This window comes from Mustela lutreola, chromosome 8 (genome assembly GCF_030435805.1).
Source record: "Mustela lutreola isolate mMusLut2 chromosome 8, mMusLut2.pri, whole genome shotgun sequence".
In the NCBI taxonomy this organism is placed as follows: domain Eukaryota; kingdom Metazoa; phylum Chordata; class Mammalia; order Carnivora; family Mustelidae; genus Mustela; species Mustela lutreola.
This window is the reverse complement of record NC_081297.1, coordinates 42284188-42302767: the sequence shown is the minus strand read 5'-3', so window position 1 is coordinate 42302767 and position 18580 is coordinate 42284188. Positions and strand designations below refer to the sequence as shown.

Here is an 18580-nt window from a genome sequence, read left to right as displayed (position 1 = left end):
AAGATAACAGGAATGAAAATGAGTAGAAACTGTGGGCAATAGAAATAAGCCCAAAGGGGATCCAGATATTGGAATTATCAGATATAGACTTGAAAATATTTGTATTTATTATATTCAAAAATATCAAAGACAAGATAGATTATTTTCTAGAAAACCAGAAGATATTGGAAAAGAGCCAAATGTAAGGTTAGTTATGGAGAATACAACAGCAAATATAAAATATTCAGTGAATGGACTTAAGAAGATTTAGTACAGCTGAAAACAGAAGAGTTGAACTATTGAGAAATCAGGGGAAAATACTGAGAACGAATCACAGAGAATCAAAAGAATGGGAAATGCAGAAAATAATGTAAAAGATTGGAGAATAAATGTTGAATTTAATGACATTTTTTTTCCTACACCTATTGATAGATGCATGATTTTTTTTTTTGTTAGAAAAAAAATACTTTCTAACATGACACTGAAGCATAATATAGTGTTTACCTAGATGTAGGAGGGGGTACTACCAGATAGGGGCATGAGTGGGACTTCTATAGAGCTGGTGATATTATATTTCTTGACCCAAGTGAGAGTTACGTGGTTTTATTTTGTGATAAATTATACTCTGTAACTGCTTTCTTTTTTGCACTTTTCTATATGTATGCTGTACTTCACAATTTTTCTTAAAAAGGTTTAAAGCAAAAGAAAAAGTGCAGGCCCAGGCATCTACATCATTGGCGAGTACCAAAAGAAGTCTGTTTCCTATCCTGCCTGTAGCAGAAAGATAGAGTTGGTCACCAGTAGTGGGACAGCATAGATAGGGGTGGCAAATCATGATCCCAATGACTCCCAATGGATTAGAGTTGTCATGAGAGAGATATTGTTGAGAGGAATTGCAAGGCCCCATCTGGGACAGGAGGAAAAGAGGCCATGATGGATAACAACATCTGCCACAGCACAGAGTCAGAGAATAGTGCAGTATATCTGCCTTTTTGCCTGAATAGTAGCTAACGGTTGAGGTTTTAAGGTAAACTCAGCTTAGCTTTTAATTCCAGCTCCAGATGTGTCTTATTAGACAAGTTATCTGTCTTGCCTAACTCTCAATTCATTTATCTTTACCAATATCATCGGAGAAATGAAATGATATATGTAAAGCACTTAGCACAGTAACCACCACAGGCTGAGTCCTCAAGAAATGGTAACTGATATTATCATTATTGTTCACTTTGGAACATCTTGTCTCCATTTTGCCTTATTTGTTTTCTTTCAATATCAGGATCTTTTAAAATACTTTTCCTCTCTGAGGTTCTCTTTCTAACCCATATTAACAACCCATATTGCTAATACAAAAAATTAATTCAACATGAAGGTTGATATTTTAATTACTCTTAGAGTTTTTAATTTATTAGGCAACAGAATATTTGCCATCCCTTTTCTAGAACAACAGTCCCCTTTTGGTGTTCATCAAATCACTTGTGAGATACATAAATATATTAATATGGAAAGGTTAAATTAAAAGGAAATGGAACCCTCTAATGAATAAAGACATTTTAATAAGAACATGTAAAAAAAAATAAAACTTGAGACTCTAGGAAAGCTATCTAGACTAGACTTCTTCTTCCCTTCATAGGAAAACTCTCTTCCAATAAGAAAATACATCAGGTACCCTTGAACCTCAGTGTGATAAACTTCCTCCTTAACCCAAGAGAGAACTACCTGTCTTCCTAGTTCTAGACCTATATTTTTTAATATATTTTTTACTATAAGCTTGTAGACCATTAAAAACCAATGTAAAACCATTGGCCAGGGGCACCTGGGTGGCTCAGTGGGTTAAGCCTCTGCCTTCGGCTCAGGTCATGATCTCAGGATCCTGGGATCGAATCCCGCATTGGGCTCTCTGCTCGGCAGGGAGTCTGCTTCCTCCTTTCTCTCTCTCTGCCTTCCTCTCTGCCTACTTGTGACCTCTGTCAAATAAATAAATAAAATCTTTAAAAAAAAATTGGCCAAATGAAGGCACAAAACATGATCTGTGAGATTTATCATACCTCTTATTTCTAGCCAGCCCAAGCTGGTTCATGTGAATCAGAAGTAAGCTTTAGACCAATAATCACAACCTGATGATGTTGATGATGATGGTAGTCACAACCAGAAATGCCAATTTCTGGAGCATTCATTTTTTAAAAAAGATTTTATTTTAGTTTATTTGACAGAGAGAGAGAGAGAGAGATCACAAGTGGGCAGAGAGGCAGGCAGAGAGAGAAGAGGAAGCAGGCTCCCCGCCAAGCAGAGAGCCTGATGTGGGGCTCAACCCCAGGACCCTGAGATCAGGACCTGAGCCAAAGGCAGAGGCTTAACCAACTGAGCCACCCAGTAGCATTCATTTTTAAACATCAATAAGGGATGACTTTGGAAGATGAGGACCAACTCTGAGCCTTTAGGAGGAAGTGAATGAATTTCCTGAAAAAAAACAGAGTTAGACACAGCCACACAAGGGGTGGAAGGCTTACTGAATAAAAGAGCAGAAGGAAGCTTCATCCTCTGACACAGCTCACATGTACATTCCTCTTCCTCCATTATGCTCCCACAGTTCTTTGGACAAAATTCTTAGGAACATTGTCACCCACTTCTGCACTTAGCTGTTTCTGTGTCTGCCTCTCCATCTAGCTTACAACTATTCATGGGCAGCAACTGCATTTCTCTGTCTTCATAATATTCTCCAGATTAAAAGAGATCTAGAAGGAAGGGAGGAGAAGGAAAGCAAAGAACTAACTGTGGATGTGGAAGAACTACAGGTGTACACCCATCACAGACACAAGTGGGGAGAGAGTTTCAGAAAGAAGGGAGTAATCAATGGCATAAAATGGGCCAATGAAAATAATGGTCATGGCAAAGGCATGGGTTGGCCAGTTGGTGACCATAAGTAACCTTTAAAAATGCAAGCTTGGTAAGAGTGGTAATGATACAGGCTGTACTATCAAGAGGGAAAATTGACGCAGAGCTCTTCCTTCCTTCCTGTAATGTTGCAGGACTGGGTCACAATCATCCAAGTCCTTTCCATAACTCTGTTAGATAGCTTTTATTGTTACTGGAAGGAGACACTAGCATAAATCACTTCTGCTCCCTAGCAGCTCAGTGTAGGTGTATGTCTCTCTGTCTAGAAAAATAAAATAAAATAAAAATGTATTTTCATTTCATTTTTTAAAGAATCCTATAGGACGCTGATATCAATTAGTGTGTGTAGTTTCTGTATCCAATGCTGACTTCACACACTTTACCGATCACACTAATTACTTGACAAGAGTGTTGTGACAAGGATCACTCTACCCCAGTGAAAATCCAATACCTGCTTAAGAGCATCTCATACTTCAGCAAGGCTTGGTGAGATTGCCTCGACCTCCCAGGATGACCAACAGGCTCTTCGGCCTTGCTTCCCAAAGTGTGGTCAGTGGAGCCACAGCTTCAGTATCACCCAGACCTGGTCAGAAATACAGAATTCAGGCTCCACCCCACATGGCCTGAATCAGAATCTGCATTTTAACAGATTCTGTGTTAAATAAATTTTAATCTGTTTTAGAGTTCCACTGATAGCCTGACAATGCTTACAGTAATAATGGTGTTTACTACCAGTGACACATTGTTCTGAATCTTTGTTGTGAACTGACTTGTTTAGTCCTCACAGCAAATTTGTGAAGTAGGTACTATCATCGTCCTTACATTAAGATGAGATCAAATAGCGTGTCCAAGGTCACTTGTCTGAGAAGTGGTGGAGCCAGGATTCAACCCGGTCATTTGGCTCCAAGGGTCCATATGCTTTAACCACTGCACTGCACTATCTTTTCCCCCTACCCTTTTCTCCTCCACCTTGCAATTAGCAGGGTATTTCATGGGCGCTCAATAGGTTCACAAGTAAGGGATGCAAAGTTGTGTGTAGTATCCTGGAGAAAGGCAAACTTGGCCCTTAAAAAGAAGAGCTTTCTACTGTCTGGGTATACCAGTTGCTCTTTGTTAGAGAAGAGGAGCTCCTCTGATAACATTTCTACCAGGGGAAACTTAGAGAGAAGTAGCTGAAGAAGGAAAGCCTCATTCTAGATTCTCCTCCTGGAAGATGTTGGTATTTTATCTAAATTTCTTCAATGTCTGTGTCCCAGGTCCAAGGTGATTCAAGTCTAGGGATAGCATGGGGCTTGATGGGCATGGTAGGAACAATAATCTACTTGAGCACCTGTTTTAATGGAAATATATTCCTTTTAGACAGCATCCAGTTCTGAGATTAGGCTTGTGAGGAAGCTTAGAATTGGCTCACCATGTAATGACTCTGTCATTTTCTTTAAATTTGGTTAAGTTTGTTGGAAAGTACAGAAGGCATACCACACTTTGGTGGGACCAAACTCTCAGTTGAGCATCATCCAGCTAATCAGACTTCTGGATTAAGTCGCATGTTTTTCTGCCCACCATTCTGCAAAGAGAGGATAGCCAGCTTAAATCAAGGAATTGTTTTCTAAACTCCTGGGTGTGGCCTATATTGAGGACAGTCCTGACTCCTCCCTCAGACTTGGACACGGGGATATGACTTCTTTAAAATGCCCTGACACATTGCAGGGTCCTGAGTCAACAACAAAACCATCAGTAACTCCATCAGAAAGTGCTGACTGTATCAAGAATGGGGTCGGCCCCATTTTAGAACCTTATCCAGGTTTGAGATTGGTGGGACATCTCTTTCCATCTAGGCTTCCTGGGTTGGTGGCATGTTATGTGGGGCCACAAATCCCTCTTCAGTTATATCAAGTCAATCAAATGCTTGGTGGTAAAAGTGGTCTCCAAAAGATCCAGCAGAGCAGGACAGGCATACCTCAGAGACATTTGTAGGTTCAGTTCCAGACCACCAAAATATGGTGAATATTGTAATAAAATGACCCAAATTAATTTTTTGGTGTGAAATACACATAAAAATTATGTTTACACCATACTGTAGACTATTAAGTATGTATTAACATTATGTCTAAAAAATACAATGTATATACATTAATTTAAAATTTTTAAATTAAATTAAAACAATTTAAAAATTGTTAAAATATGCCAACCATCATCTGAGCTTTCAGCAAGTTGTTGTCTTTTTGCTGGTAAAGGGTCTCACCTCTACACTGATGGCCACTGACTGATCAGAGTGGTGGTTGCTGAAGGTTGGGGTGGCTGTAGCAATTTCTTCAAATAAGATAATGATGACATTTGCTACAATTGATTGACTTTTCCTTTCATGAACAATTTCTCTATAGCTTGTGATACTCTGAAAACATTTTCCACATAGTAAAACCTCTTTCAAAATTGGAGTCCATCCTTTCAAATCCTGCTGCTGCTCTATCAGTTTATGTAATATTTCTAAGTCCTTAGCTGTCATTTCAGCAGTCTTCATGGCATCTTCACCAGGAGTAGATTCCATTCAAGAAGCCACTGTCCTTGTTCATGAGAAGCAGCTCCTCATCTGTTCAAGTGTTATCACAAGATTGCAGCCATTCAGTCATATCTTCAGACTCCACTTCTAGCTCTCTTGCTCTTTCCACCACATCTGCAATTACTTCCTCTGAAGTCTTGACTCCCTCAAAGTCAGCAGTGAAGGTTGGAACCAACTTCTTCCGAACCCTTTTTAATGTTGATTTTTTTACCTCTTTCTGTGAATCACAGATGTTCAAAATGGCATCTAGAATGGTAAATCCTTTTCAGAAGGTTTTCAATATACTCTTCCCAGATCCATCTGAGGAATCACCATCGATGGGAGCTATAGTTTTATAAAATGTATTTCTTAAATTGCAAAACCTGGAAGTTGAATTTACTCTTTGATCCACAGGTGGCAAAATGGATGTTCAGTTAGTAGTCATGAAAACATTAATTTCATTCTATGTCTGCATTAGAGTTCTTGGGTGACCAGGTACATTGTTAGTAAGCAGTGATATTTTGAAAGGAATCTTTTATTTCTGGGCAGTAGTTCTCAACAGTGGACCTAAAATATTTAGTAAACCGTATTGTCAACAGATAATGCTGTCATCCAAGGTTTGCTTTTCCATTTATAGAGCACAGACTATATTTAGCATAATTTTTGTGGGCCATAGGATGGTAAATGAGCATTGGTTTAACTTAAAATCATCAGCTGCATTAGCCCCTAAAAGAGTCAACCAGTCCTTTGAAGTTTTGAAGCCAGGCATTGACTTCTCCTTTCTAGTTATCAAAGTCTAGAAGGCATCTTCCAATATGAGACTGTTCTGTCCACATTGAAAATTTGTTGTTTAGTGTAGCCACCTTCATTAATGATCTTGGCTAGATCTTCTGATAACTCACTGCAGCTTCTACATCAACACTCTGCTGCTTCACCTTGCACTTTTATATTATGGAGATGGATTCTCTCCTTAAACCCCATGAATCAAGCTCTTCTAGCCTCAGACTTTTCTTCTGCATCTTCCTTACCTCTCTCAGCCTTCACGGAAGTAAAGAGACTTAGGGCCTTGCTCTGGATTAGGCTTTGGCTTAAAGGAATGTGGCTAGTGATATCTTCTCTCCAGGCCACCAGAACTTTCTTATCAGTGATAAGCCTATTTCACTTTCTTATCATTCATGCATTCACTGGAATAGCACTTTTAATTTCCTTCAAGAACATTTCCTTTGCTTTCACAACCTGGCTGTTAGATGTGAGAGGTATGGCTTTCAGCCTCTCAGCTTTGGACACGCCTTTCTCTCTAAGCTTAATCATTGCTAGCTTTTGATTTAAAGGGAGGGAGAGACACACATGATTCTTCCTTTCACTTAAACATTTAGAGGCCATTGTAGGATGTTAATTGGCCTAATTTCAATATTGTTGTGTTTCACAGAACATTTACTAATTAAGTTTGCCATCTTATATAGGTAGGGTTCATGGAACCCCAAAACAATTACAATAGTACGTCAAAGATCACTGATCTCATTGATCACAGATGACCATAACAAATATAATAATAGTGAAAACATTTAAAAAATTGTGAACATTACCAAAATGTGACACAGAGACACAAAATGAGCAAAAGGCTGCTGTGAAAATGGCACAAATAGATTTGGTCAGTGCAGGCCTATCATAAAACTTTATTTAAAAAAATAAATCAAATAAATAAATAAATAAATAAATAAATAAATAAAGCGAGCAGTATCTACCGAGTGCAGTAGAGCAAAGCACAATAAAACCTCTGTTCTATTGACCCAGTTCCCCGCCTTCCTTTGCTCTGTGGCTAGGCTGAGGATTATTTCCTCCATTTTACAAATGAGGAAGTTTTCAGGAGAGCCTTTCTCACCGTGCTTCCTGAATTGTTCTCTCTGAAAGTGAAAGTGATTTCTGGTTCCCCACACTTCAAACAGAAGTAGTAAACTGGTTATCTCCTTCCAGTAATGTTTTTTTTTTTTTTTCAAAGATATGTTAAGACCCTCAAGTGGTCATTTTATTAAATGAATACAAATCTGAAACATTTATGGTAAAATATATCAATCTTGAACCAAAATGCGTGTAAACAACTGATTCTACAACTGGGAAGACATGTCAGTTCTATTAATTTTGGTGACATCTTCCCAACCATGTCTAATCTTCAGAATCTTCTTCCTCAAGCATGGCAGGAATAGTATGGCTTCACAAAACAGGACAATAATCGGAAGGAAAACTGCTATCATAAAAGTTGGAGGTGTATACCATACAAATTGTTTTATTTCCAGTAATGTTTTTTAAGAGGCAGAACAAAGTCAAGGGAAAAGCATGAGGCAGGGCAGGAGAGCCATAGGTCTTTCCACAGCTGTTCAGGCAACCTTCCTCAGCTGGAACTTACAGACCCCTCTGCCTGAACTTGTCTACCTGCCCACTCACTTGGCAAGATTCTCTTCCTCTTAGGGAAGCCGTCCTCTACCATCCCTGCCCAAGGATGATCCTTGCCGTAACTTGTTCTCTTCCCTTAAAGCTCTAAACAAGTTTTTGATTATTTATTGATTATGTGATTGTTTGATTCATGTTTGGCTTCCATTACAAGCTCCGTGAGGACAATGCCTACAGAGCTCTTATATACCACTTTATCCCCAACCCTAGCATAACAGGTGGCCCATAAAGCATAGCTTGATAAATATCCTTTGAATGAGTGAAAATTTAAGTAGCAAGTTAGGTGATCCCAAAATCCTCTTCCTGTTCTGACAAACTGTGAGTCTATCTATGAGAAACTTTTACCTCCCACCACCACACTAAACCCAAACCAAACTCTTTTCCTAGTTTAGTGATTCTCATCATTATTTCCTTATTGATTCTATGATCAGGATTTCTTGATCATTTTTATTGCCTTCTGAGTGCTTGGCTGGAGCCATGGAGTCTGGAAAGTTGGGACATGAAATGTACATTCCTAGCCACCATCACCAACAAAAATAGCTGTAAGTCAAAGCAGAAACCAGACAATGAAATCAGACTAACATTAGCAAAGATCTCCAATTTGGGGGTCTTCAATTATTTCTCTCTTTCCTCTTATTTTACACTAGAGTGACTTGAAAGTTGAGTTCAAAAGAAGGAGCATGGGAATAGAGTTTATATGGCCTGTTGGTCTAGCACTTGATCAGACAACCTTTCTGCACATTACTTTTCAGCCCCAGTAACTTTTCATTTCCTTCCTCAGGCTCTTGCTCACAAAGTCATTTTCAAACTCTCTCCTGATGTGACCCCTGGGGCCCTGTGAAGAACAATTCATCACCAAAGCAGGACTTAGTGAAGATGCTCTTTTATAAAACAAAAGATTGTGATATGTCCTCAGCCTTGTATCCATCACAGTAAACCCATCTCATAATGGGTGTGGAAGCTTGGGCACTTTCAGGCCAATCTCAACACTGTCTTCAGGAGAAATGCCAGGTTTTGCTTTCCATAACTGAATGATGGTTCCTCTTAATCTTTTAAGGAGAAACAGGATGTTTTATGTACTCAGATCTTCTAAGCCTTTCCTAACCTGGAATTTTCAGTTTGAACCCCTAAAGTTATACAGGCAATTGTCCAGGACTTAACAGAAACATAAGAGAGAGAAAAGGAAAAGCCATACACATCAACTAAGCCCCATCTCTGTCCTTTTCTTAAATTCAGCATTGGATGGTGGCACTTCCCAAAGTCCCGTCTCCCTGGGAGGTCTGGCAGCAGGCATTTTGGGAGATTTTCCTTCCACCAAGAGGTTACCTGACATGAACTGCAAATTATCAGACACTGGATTTCAAGATTATATGTTTAATCCCTGTGTGGAACTATATGTTCCAAATTTTCTGGTATAGTTCTCATATCAAACATTATCCCCATAAGTATATGTATATTTGTCAGCTCTCATAACCTGATGTGAGGCTAGGAAAATAAACTCATCCTGTTTGTGAGCCTTTACTGATCTTTCCAGCAGTTGCTTCACCTAGGTAAGCCTAAGGCCCATTTACTTCCACTAGCATGAGCAGCCACCCCTGAAGAAGGGCCTAGCAATTGCTTATCTGCCATAAGCATGGCTTATCTGAGAAGAACACTTGGGTGGAGAAATGCTGATGTGTTTTCCAAATTAGAGCTTGAGCTAAAGGAGCCATTTCTGGGACAGCTGTGAGCCAGTTCCAAAGAGAAGATATTAAGCATCTGGGGCTTAAGAGCCAAATTCTGTATGATGGAATGGAAAGAAAGCATTCTGGCCCAATCTTTCACACACCAGCCTGACTTCTGCCATCCAAGGCTGGCTGTGAGGAAAGTAGGTAGGAACTAGAAGCCTTTCCTGGACTGGCCTTGGAAATATCTGGGCTCTCCTGGAAGCAGGGCCTAGGCTCCCCACCTTTGCTGCCAATGTTGCAAGCATGTGTTAGTGCTTTACAGACACAGAATTTAGAGACTGAAAGCCACACTGTAGGTGGTATGGGGAAGCATCTAACACAATGGCAAAGCCCACAGGCTCTGGGCTATGCCTGGCCCTGTACCCCACACCATTCACCAGCTGTGTACATATTGGAAAGTCATTTAATCTCTCTGGGATTTGCTTTTCTCATCTGTAAAATACAGTTAATAACAACACCTATTTCAGGACACCTGGATGGTTAAGTGTCTGCCTTTAGCTCAGGTCATGATCCCAAGGTCCTGGGATTGAATCTACCTTTGGGCTCCTTCCTGAGCAGGGAGCCAGTTTCTCCCTCTGCCTGCCCTTCCCCCTGCTTGTGCTCTCTCTCTCTCTCTGACAAATAAATAAAATCTTTAAAAAAAAAAAAAAAAAAAAAAACCTACTTCATAAGTTGCCAGGAGGAAATGGAATAATCCAAGTAGAGTGTTGAGAGCTGCACCTGACCCACACACGGTAGTATCTTCAGAACAGCTTAACAAGAAAATAGGAGGCTTTGGTGTGCCTAAGCAATTCTTCACCCCATGGCTGAATGTCCACAAAGCACCTCCTTCAAGAACTTATTCAGTCAATGATTGGACACACCTGAGATGGAGAGCCAACTATTATTTAAATTCTATTTAGTTAACATAGAGTGTATTATTAGTTTCAGGTGTAGAATCTAGAGATTCATCAGTTGCATATAGCACCCAGTGCTCATTAGTTACCCCATCTCCCACCCCTCTCCCCTCCAGCAACCCTGTTTGTTCCCTAGAGTTAAGAATCTCTTACAGTTTGTCACCCTCTCTGATTTCATCTTATTTTATTTTTCCTTCCCTTCCCCTATGCTCACCTGTTTTGTTTCTTAAATTCCACATATGAATGAAATCATATGGTATGTCTTCCTATGACTGACTGACTTATTTCTGTTAGCATAATATCCTCTAGTTCCACTCACGTGATTGCAAATGGCAAGATTTCATTCTTTCTGATGGCTGAGTCATATTCCTGTATGTGTGCATGTACCACATCTTCTTTATCCATTCATCTGTTGACAGGCAGACATCTGGGCTCTTTCCATGTTTTGGCTATTCCACTACCTCTTAAAACATCCCACTCCTCTTCAGATAGGTCTGGTTTTTTGATAGTTTTCATATCTGTTGAATCTAAATCTTTCTTGGAAATTTCCAAGCTCGTCCTGGTTCCATGTGTATGGTTATATCAAACTCATCTAATTCCTCTTCCTCAAAATAGCAGTTTAAGTAATGTGAAAATCATTGATATCACCCTTCCTGCCTGTGCCTTTCCCATTCCATGATTCTTATCTTTTCCTGACAATACATCTTCAGTTTCATCTAAAGATTATTGAATGACATTGTCTCCAATTCTTTCATCATTATGCTTTTTTTTTTTGAGGCAGCCTGTGCTTACAAATGTGATTTATCTCCATGTGCATTGAGTCACTACTATGTGCTGAGATACAAAGATGAGAAGATGGAATGAGGCTGCAGGGAATGGTGGAAGAGCATATGCTAAGATAGGAAGGCATGAAGCCAAAGAACTTCAGACAGTTCAGTGTATTCCTGGAATGTAAGGTGTAAACTGGAATTGGATGCAATGAAACTACAAAAGGAGACAAGTGGGTTTTACCTGTAGGCGATAAGGGTCATCAAAGGACTTTTCATCGGGGGGACAAGACATTCTGGTTTGTCCTTTAGCATGAGATTTCTAACTGCAGCAAAAGATCGAATAAAACTGGACATAAAGAGACATTAATGGAATGAAGAACACCAAGAAGATAAAGAAGAGGGGCGCCTGGGTGACTCAGTGGATTTAGCCTCTGCCTTCCGGTCCCATGTCCGGCTCTCTGCTCAGCGGAGACCCTTCTTCCCTTCTCTCTCTGCCTGCCTCTCTGCCTACTTGTGATCTCTGTCTGTCAAATAGATAAATAAATCTTTAAAAAAAAAAAAAGAAAAGAAAGAAGAAGAAGAAGAAGAAGAAAACAAGTCATGAACAAAAATGTCCAAAATATGTGCCTAATGCTAAACGTGCTTATCTCTGGGTGGTGGAATAAGGGATGATTACCTTCTACTTTTTGCTTCCCATGTTTTGTAATTTCTCTGTCATAGCTATTTTCTATTTTCTCTATGATTTTCTATTTTTCCTATGATACATGATTTTTCGTATGTTAGTTATGTAGTAAATATAAGTCATTCTTGTCTAAAGACACTTCAAAATCAAACTGTATGAGTTGGTAACCAGTTAGAGGGAAGAGCCTCAGGAATCAGTTTCTGGCCTGGGTGCTCAGGTGGGTGGTACAGCCCCTGGCTGAGATGGGGCAAGGGAACAGAGCAGTACTGCAGAACTCTGACAGTATGCCTTATGGTGGGAAGGAAGCCCACTGGCTCCTGTCGCTTCCTGTTGACCTCTCTGTAACCCACTCATTAATCTTTGCCTGAGTTTGCAAGCCCCTGAAACTTACTTGTCCATTCACATCCTTACCTGTATAGCAGACTCCATTGCAGCAAAGGCCATCAGAGCGCCGTGATAGCAAGAGCATTTACTTAGATTGAAAGTTGTGTCCCTCCTTCAATAAATACTCACTGAGTGCCTTCCATGGGCTCAACACCAAGCTGGGCATCAGTGCTAAGCTGGTGAAAAGAGCAGGCAGTTCCTGTCTTCACAAAACTCAGCCCAGTGTGAAGGACAGATAAAAATGCATAAAGACCACTTACTGGACATATAATTCCAAAGTGAGACTAATGCTCCAAAGGAAGGGAAATGGTTCCAAGGAGATATATAAGAGAGGAAACTTCTCTGTCTGGGAGCCTGGGGAAGGATCTGCAGAAAGAGAGATGCTTGGGTTGAGAGATGAAGGCTACATAGGAGGTAACCATGGGAAAGACTTCCAGGCTGAGGGAACAGCAGGCTTCACAGCCCCGTGGCAGGGAGGCACAGGCATACCTTGTTTGATTACACTTCACACTATTGTGCTTGCAGATGTTACTTGTTTTTTTGTTTTTTTTGTTTTTTTAAATTGAAGGTTTGTGGTACCCCTGCATCCAGCAAATCCATCAAGCCATTTTCCTGGCAATGTTGTGTCTCTGTGTCACACTTGGGTTATTCTCACAATATTTCAAACTTTTTTTTTTATTATTTTATGTGTCATGGTGGTCTGTAATCAGTGATTAGGACTCACTGAAAGCTCAGATGATGGTGAGCATTGTTTTGCAAGAAAGTATTTTGTAATTAAGGTGTATATGTTGGTTTTTTAGAGATAATGCTATTGCATACTTAATAGATTCCAGCATCATGTAAACTTAACTTTTACATGCCCTGGGAAAGACAAACATGCACTTGATTTGCTTTAATGCAATATTCCTTTCATTGCTATGGTCTGGAACTGAACCCTCAAGATCTCTGAGATCTGCCAGTATGGCATATTTGAGGCAAAAAGAAAAGCTGTTTTGACCAGGAGCACAGAAAGTGAGGATGCAGGGGATGGGAGTGGGTGGAGAAATAGATAGGGGTCCAGTCCTTGTGCCACATTGAAGGGCACAAGAGAGACTCTGGTCTTTATTCTAAGAGCAGAACCTCTGGCCACAGCACAAAGGAGAGGTTCCCATTCTGTGTATCCCACCACTTTCTCACCAGCCCAGGCTATGGAACCGAAGGCCTGATAACAAAAGCTCACTGGTGGCCTGGGTAGGCAGCATTGGGAGACCTCCCTCCCCCTTCAGTGAGCAGCACTTAGAGCGTTCCCCCGCCAGCAGACACCTCTGAAACTTGTTTTTGCAGTTCAGTTTTCAACTTCTTCCATGGGTTCGCATACTTTACCATTTGGATCTGAAAACATCTTGTTCTAATGGGAGGCTGCAAGGCACTCTCATTAATTCACAGGTAAAATTATTCCAGCTTTTCTCTTCTTTTTTTTTCCCTCTCCCCATCTTGGCTCAATAACTGGGGAGAATTCCTCTAATTAGCCTTGAGAAAAATTACTCCACCAATCACAGAACACCAGCGGCTGCCTTGGGATCTGGGGAGAGGGTGACCCAGACTTTGTTTATCCAGTGCAGAAGGACTGTGGGTGAATGCAAAGGTGAAACTCCCAATGCACAGAGCAGGGGAAGGATATCCACAGTTGGTAGGCCACATCAGGTGGAGACGCTAAAAGTGCCCTGTGTGGTGTGATGCACAGGTGGGTGTCCTATCATATGTATGTCAAAGGCGGCCACAGGTTTTCTGCACAATTAGCCTCCATTTAAGGAAGGACAATATGCCCCCCCACCACGTCTCTCCTAGGAGATGAAGACTTGGTGTTATCACTGTTGACAGAAAGCTTTCTTTGAACTGGGGGTAATCTGGGGGTGACTTGCTGGTAACTCTCCACCATTTTGCAAATGAAAACTTGTAACATCCCTTTTAAACAAAGAGCATTCTTGGTGTCATTTATGATTGAGCTTATAAGTTAGGGGGGCCATCAAAAAAAAAAATGAAATCTTGCCATTTGCAACAACATGGATGGGACTAGAGGGTATTATGCTAAGTGAAATAAGTCAATCAGAGAAAGAAAATTATCATATGATCTCACTGAAACATGGAATTTAAGAAACAGAGCAGAGGATCATAGGGGAAGGGAGGGGAAAAAATAAACAAGACGAAATCAGAAAGGGAAACAAACCATAAAAGACTCATAATCATGGGAAACAAACTGAGGGTTGCTGGAGGAGAGGGGGGTGGAGGGATGGGGTAACGGGGTGATGGACATTGGAGAGGGTATGTGTTGTAATGAGCCCTGGATGTTATAGAAGACTGATGAATCAGACCTCTACCCCTGAAACAAATAATACCTTGTATGTTAATTAATTGAATTTAAATTTTTTAAAAAAGAATTAAAAATTCTCTTTTACTTACAGTTCCTCCAACTATCCTTATCCTAACACACAAACTTTTTTTTCGACATTCTTAGATGATGAACAACTTGACCAAGAAACTATTTTTAAAGTAAAGTATAAATAAACATACTATCATTTCCAAATGCTGTCCAAAGACATCAGGGGAATTTATTCTAGATATATTAGCCCTGCCTATAACTATAAATTAAACATGTCCTGAAATCTTGAAAAAAATTTTTTTAATTAAATTAAAATTTTTAAAAAGTTAAAAGAGAGAGAGAGAAAGCAGGAAAAAAATATAAAAGTTAGGGAGTCCTTTTTCCCGTAAGACAGCAGTATAAGCCTATAGACTTTTGGAGTTCACTGACAAGACCCATGTGCTAAACAGGATTTTTCATTTACTTTTTTTTTTTTTTTCCTGACTGGATCTGGGTACTTTCAGTTTTTATTGTGGTAATGTATCCATTTCAAAATTTGCCATTATAACCACTTTAAGTGTATGGTCCAGTGGCACTAAGTATATTCACATTGTACAATCATCACCACCATCTATCTCTGGAAGTTTTTCATCTTTCCAAATGGAAAGTACATACCCATTAATCATGAACTCCCTTCACTGGGGTTTTTGAATGGAAGGCTATAATGTTCTTCAGACTTGGGTCCTGAGGGAGAGGCCTGGTCAGAAATCTGTAGGAAGAAAGGTCCACTCATGTAGTCCTTAGAGAGAAGCCCACAGAGGTCTCACCACCTACATGTATCCTGAGATATGAATAAGTTTCAACAAAGGAAGTCCTACCCTCCCAGATGCCTGGCAACCAGATTTTTGTTTTCCAGCAGGTGGGTCAGCCATTGGCTCTAGTAATCTCACCTGTGATAAGCAAGTCTTTGCAGGGCTATCTCTAGTCAAAATTAACTCTTACTATAGTGAGATGCTGGTCTGGGACAAAAAGATGTTACAATATTAGAAAATTGGATAGTTCTGGATAAAACAATATGTTCTTCCCCTTAGAAGCACAGCATCTGCCAGTCCTTTCATTTGGATGTGCCTCTGAGAAAGATCTGGAGTCAGGCCAACCGAGATATCAATCCCTACTCTGTCACTCACTGACTGTGTGACCTTAAGCCTCACTTTCCTCATCTAAAAAATGGGGCTTGTGATACATCACTGGTAAAGTTGCTAAGAAAATTGCATGAGATTACATCAGTATGGCATCCAAGATAGCATTTGGTTCAATAAATGGAAACTGATGTGCTCACTGTTACTGTCTGATTTTGTCATTGCAGGCCTCCAGGTGGTTCTGAATTCCATTATCAAGGCTATGGTGCCCCTGCTGCATATTGCCCTGTTAGTGCTGTTTGTCATCATCATCTACGCCATCATCGGCCTGGAGCTCTTCATGGGGAAAATGCATAAGACCTGCTACAACCAGGAGGGCATAGCAGGTAAGGGAAGATGCCCAGTGGTCAGCTCTCAAGAAGCTTCCCTGGCTTGTTGCTACTTTCCTTGTAATGGGGTGAACAGCCACCATGTGATCACTGGCGCTAGGGAAGGCCCCCTCCATTCAGGTACTCATCTTTCCATTCTGTGGAATGAGAGGCAGAGGTTGGTATTATTTTCCTCTTAGTTACTTTCTTTCTAATAAAATAGGTCTTTGTTAAAACAGTTAATTGCAAGTTTCCGTCCAGCACTACTAAACGGTTAAATGAGCTGTGTGAATCAAGAAGCATCACCTAGACAACCTGGAGTATTTTAAGAATCAGAACTGATGTAATGAGCATGTATATCTCTGTCCATTGGTCCTTCAGTGTCACTTGTCATCCAAAGCCCTTCCACGAAAGCAGCTTTGCCAGCAGCCAGTAGATGTCTCCATCACAACCCTGGGTTCTGTGCACCCTTGGCTCTTCTGTGCTGTGTTTTCTGCTTCTCTCTTCATAGGCCTGACAGATGCTGGCCCCCTGTCACAGGGTGTGGTGGAGGGGGAGCTTCTTGAGACTTCTCTCCCCATGGTCTTTCCATAAATCAGTATATTTAACAAGAAATGCTGAACTATTAGGCACTTCTCTGAATAGGACTAAAATTTTGGCTTATGGGATATATTACAAACTTTTGTCTTAGGTTACTAAAATCTCAGTGGTGCCTTTAAAAAAAAATCATTTAAACAGGAATTGACAGAACTTCTCAGAAGACATGTAAAATAGTTTAAAACAAAAACTTGTTGAAAAAAAATACTTCCCCCCTAAAAGGATTAGAAGTGTTAAATTTATGTGATTGTTTTTTCCAACAACCAGATCTTTCATCTTGATTTTTGACATCTTGGTAGAGAAAGGGGAGACATCTGTCTGAAGCCTTAAAAGATAACTCATTTCTCTCCATCTGTACTGCTTCTCCTTCCCATTCAGCCCAGGCATTAAATTAAATTTGACCCCTCTTGCTTTACGATGGTGAGGAGGGACAGATCTGCACAACAAGGAATGACATAGGCTATTCATATTCAGAAATCAAAATAGAGTACCTGATCTAGAGGGTCTGGTTTAACTGGGTGGATTGACTGGGTATTTGTAGTTTCTAAATCACCACTACGTGACCATAGTCCTAAAACAACAATAACAACAACAAAACCCCATAAACCTATGATTACAGATTCACACCATTGTTTTTACTTTTTTGATAAGGAGTCTATTTAAGAGACCATTTTTTCACTCTGGAGAGAACTTCCTAATTATTTGAGCCATAATTGTATAAAATAAACTCTCGGGGCACCTGGGTGGCTTAGAGGGTTAGGCCTCTGCCTTCGGCTTCAGTCATGGTCTCAGGGTCCTGGGACCAAGTCCCGCATCGGGCTAAGGAGGCTCAGCAGAGAACCTGTCCCCCACCCCCTCTCTCTGCCTGCCTCTCTGCCTATGGGTGATCTCTCTGTCAAATATATAAATAAAATCTTTTTAAAAAAATAAATTAAATAAACTGTCATGTTTAAAAAAAAACCAAGTTCTTTAATATTAGGACAGATCTTGCCTTCAGTTAAAATTCTGAGATTTTCAGCTTTGTTTAGAGGAATACCAAATAATGCAATGAGTAGTATTTTTCCCTTGAATTCAAATCCTTCTTGCTCAGTTTAGTCTATAGCCAGCCCTAAACCAATAAATTTATGTTAATTGTGTAGCTTTGTTAGAGCTCATTCTAAGTCCCACTTAAGAGCTGGACCGTTAATCTCTAAAGTTTACGCAGTGTATTGAAATGATCAGTGACTCTTTAGACTCAAACTCCTCAGGGTGTCATAGGGAGGTTGAGTGTCAAAGACCCCAAGAGCAGGTGTGTGTGATGGTATGGCTCTCACCAACAGCATGCCAAGAGGCAGGAAGAGAATGAAATGGTGAATTTCTGCCATAGAGCTAATGATAGCAACCTTATCCTGTAACCAACCACTTACCTAGGGAGCACAGCTCCCAGAGCTGCACATAGCTTCTATCAATCCTGCTGAGAAAACAGCAAAAGTACATTTTTCACTGGTGGCAAGATCCTCTAAGGGCCTGTGCTAACAAGCAACCCTGAATGTTGGAAGTCACTGGGCTTTGTTATCAGACCTGCAGTGGCCTCAACCAGCAAGAAAATGACGGGCACGATAAACAAAGGAGACACAAGATAGGATGCTCTTCTCTGAACCGCAGCTGCAGAGTCTGGTGAAACAGCCACCAATGGCCTGCCAGTGCTTATAGCAGCCTCCCCACTCTTAGGATAAGGACCAGAACTGGCCTCACCAATTGGAATGGCCTTTTTAGAACTGTATTGTTTTCCATTCTTGATTTAAAAAACAAACAAAAAACAGGACTAGGAGAAATTCTTGGGAT

The 18580-nt window shown here is 40.4% G+C and overlaps 1 protein-coding gene across 41 annotated transcripts in view; it reads left to right on the top strand.

The window, feature by feature from the left end:
- Positions 1–18580, top strand: part of CACNA1C (calcium voltage-gated channel subunit alpha1 C) — a 744856-nt gene that overhangs the window by 516043 nt on the left and 210233 nt on the right. For all 41 annotated transcript variants that reach the window (XM_059184363.1, XM_059184367.1, XM_059184359.1 and 38 more), the window contains exon 6: positions 16019–16177. In XM_059184363.1, coding sequence (XP_059040346.1) covers positions 16019–16177 — 159 coding nt within the window. The remainder of the gene's footprint in view (positions 1–16018; positions 16178–18580) is intronic.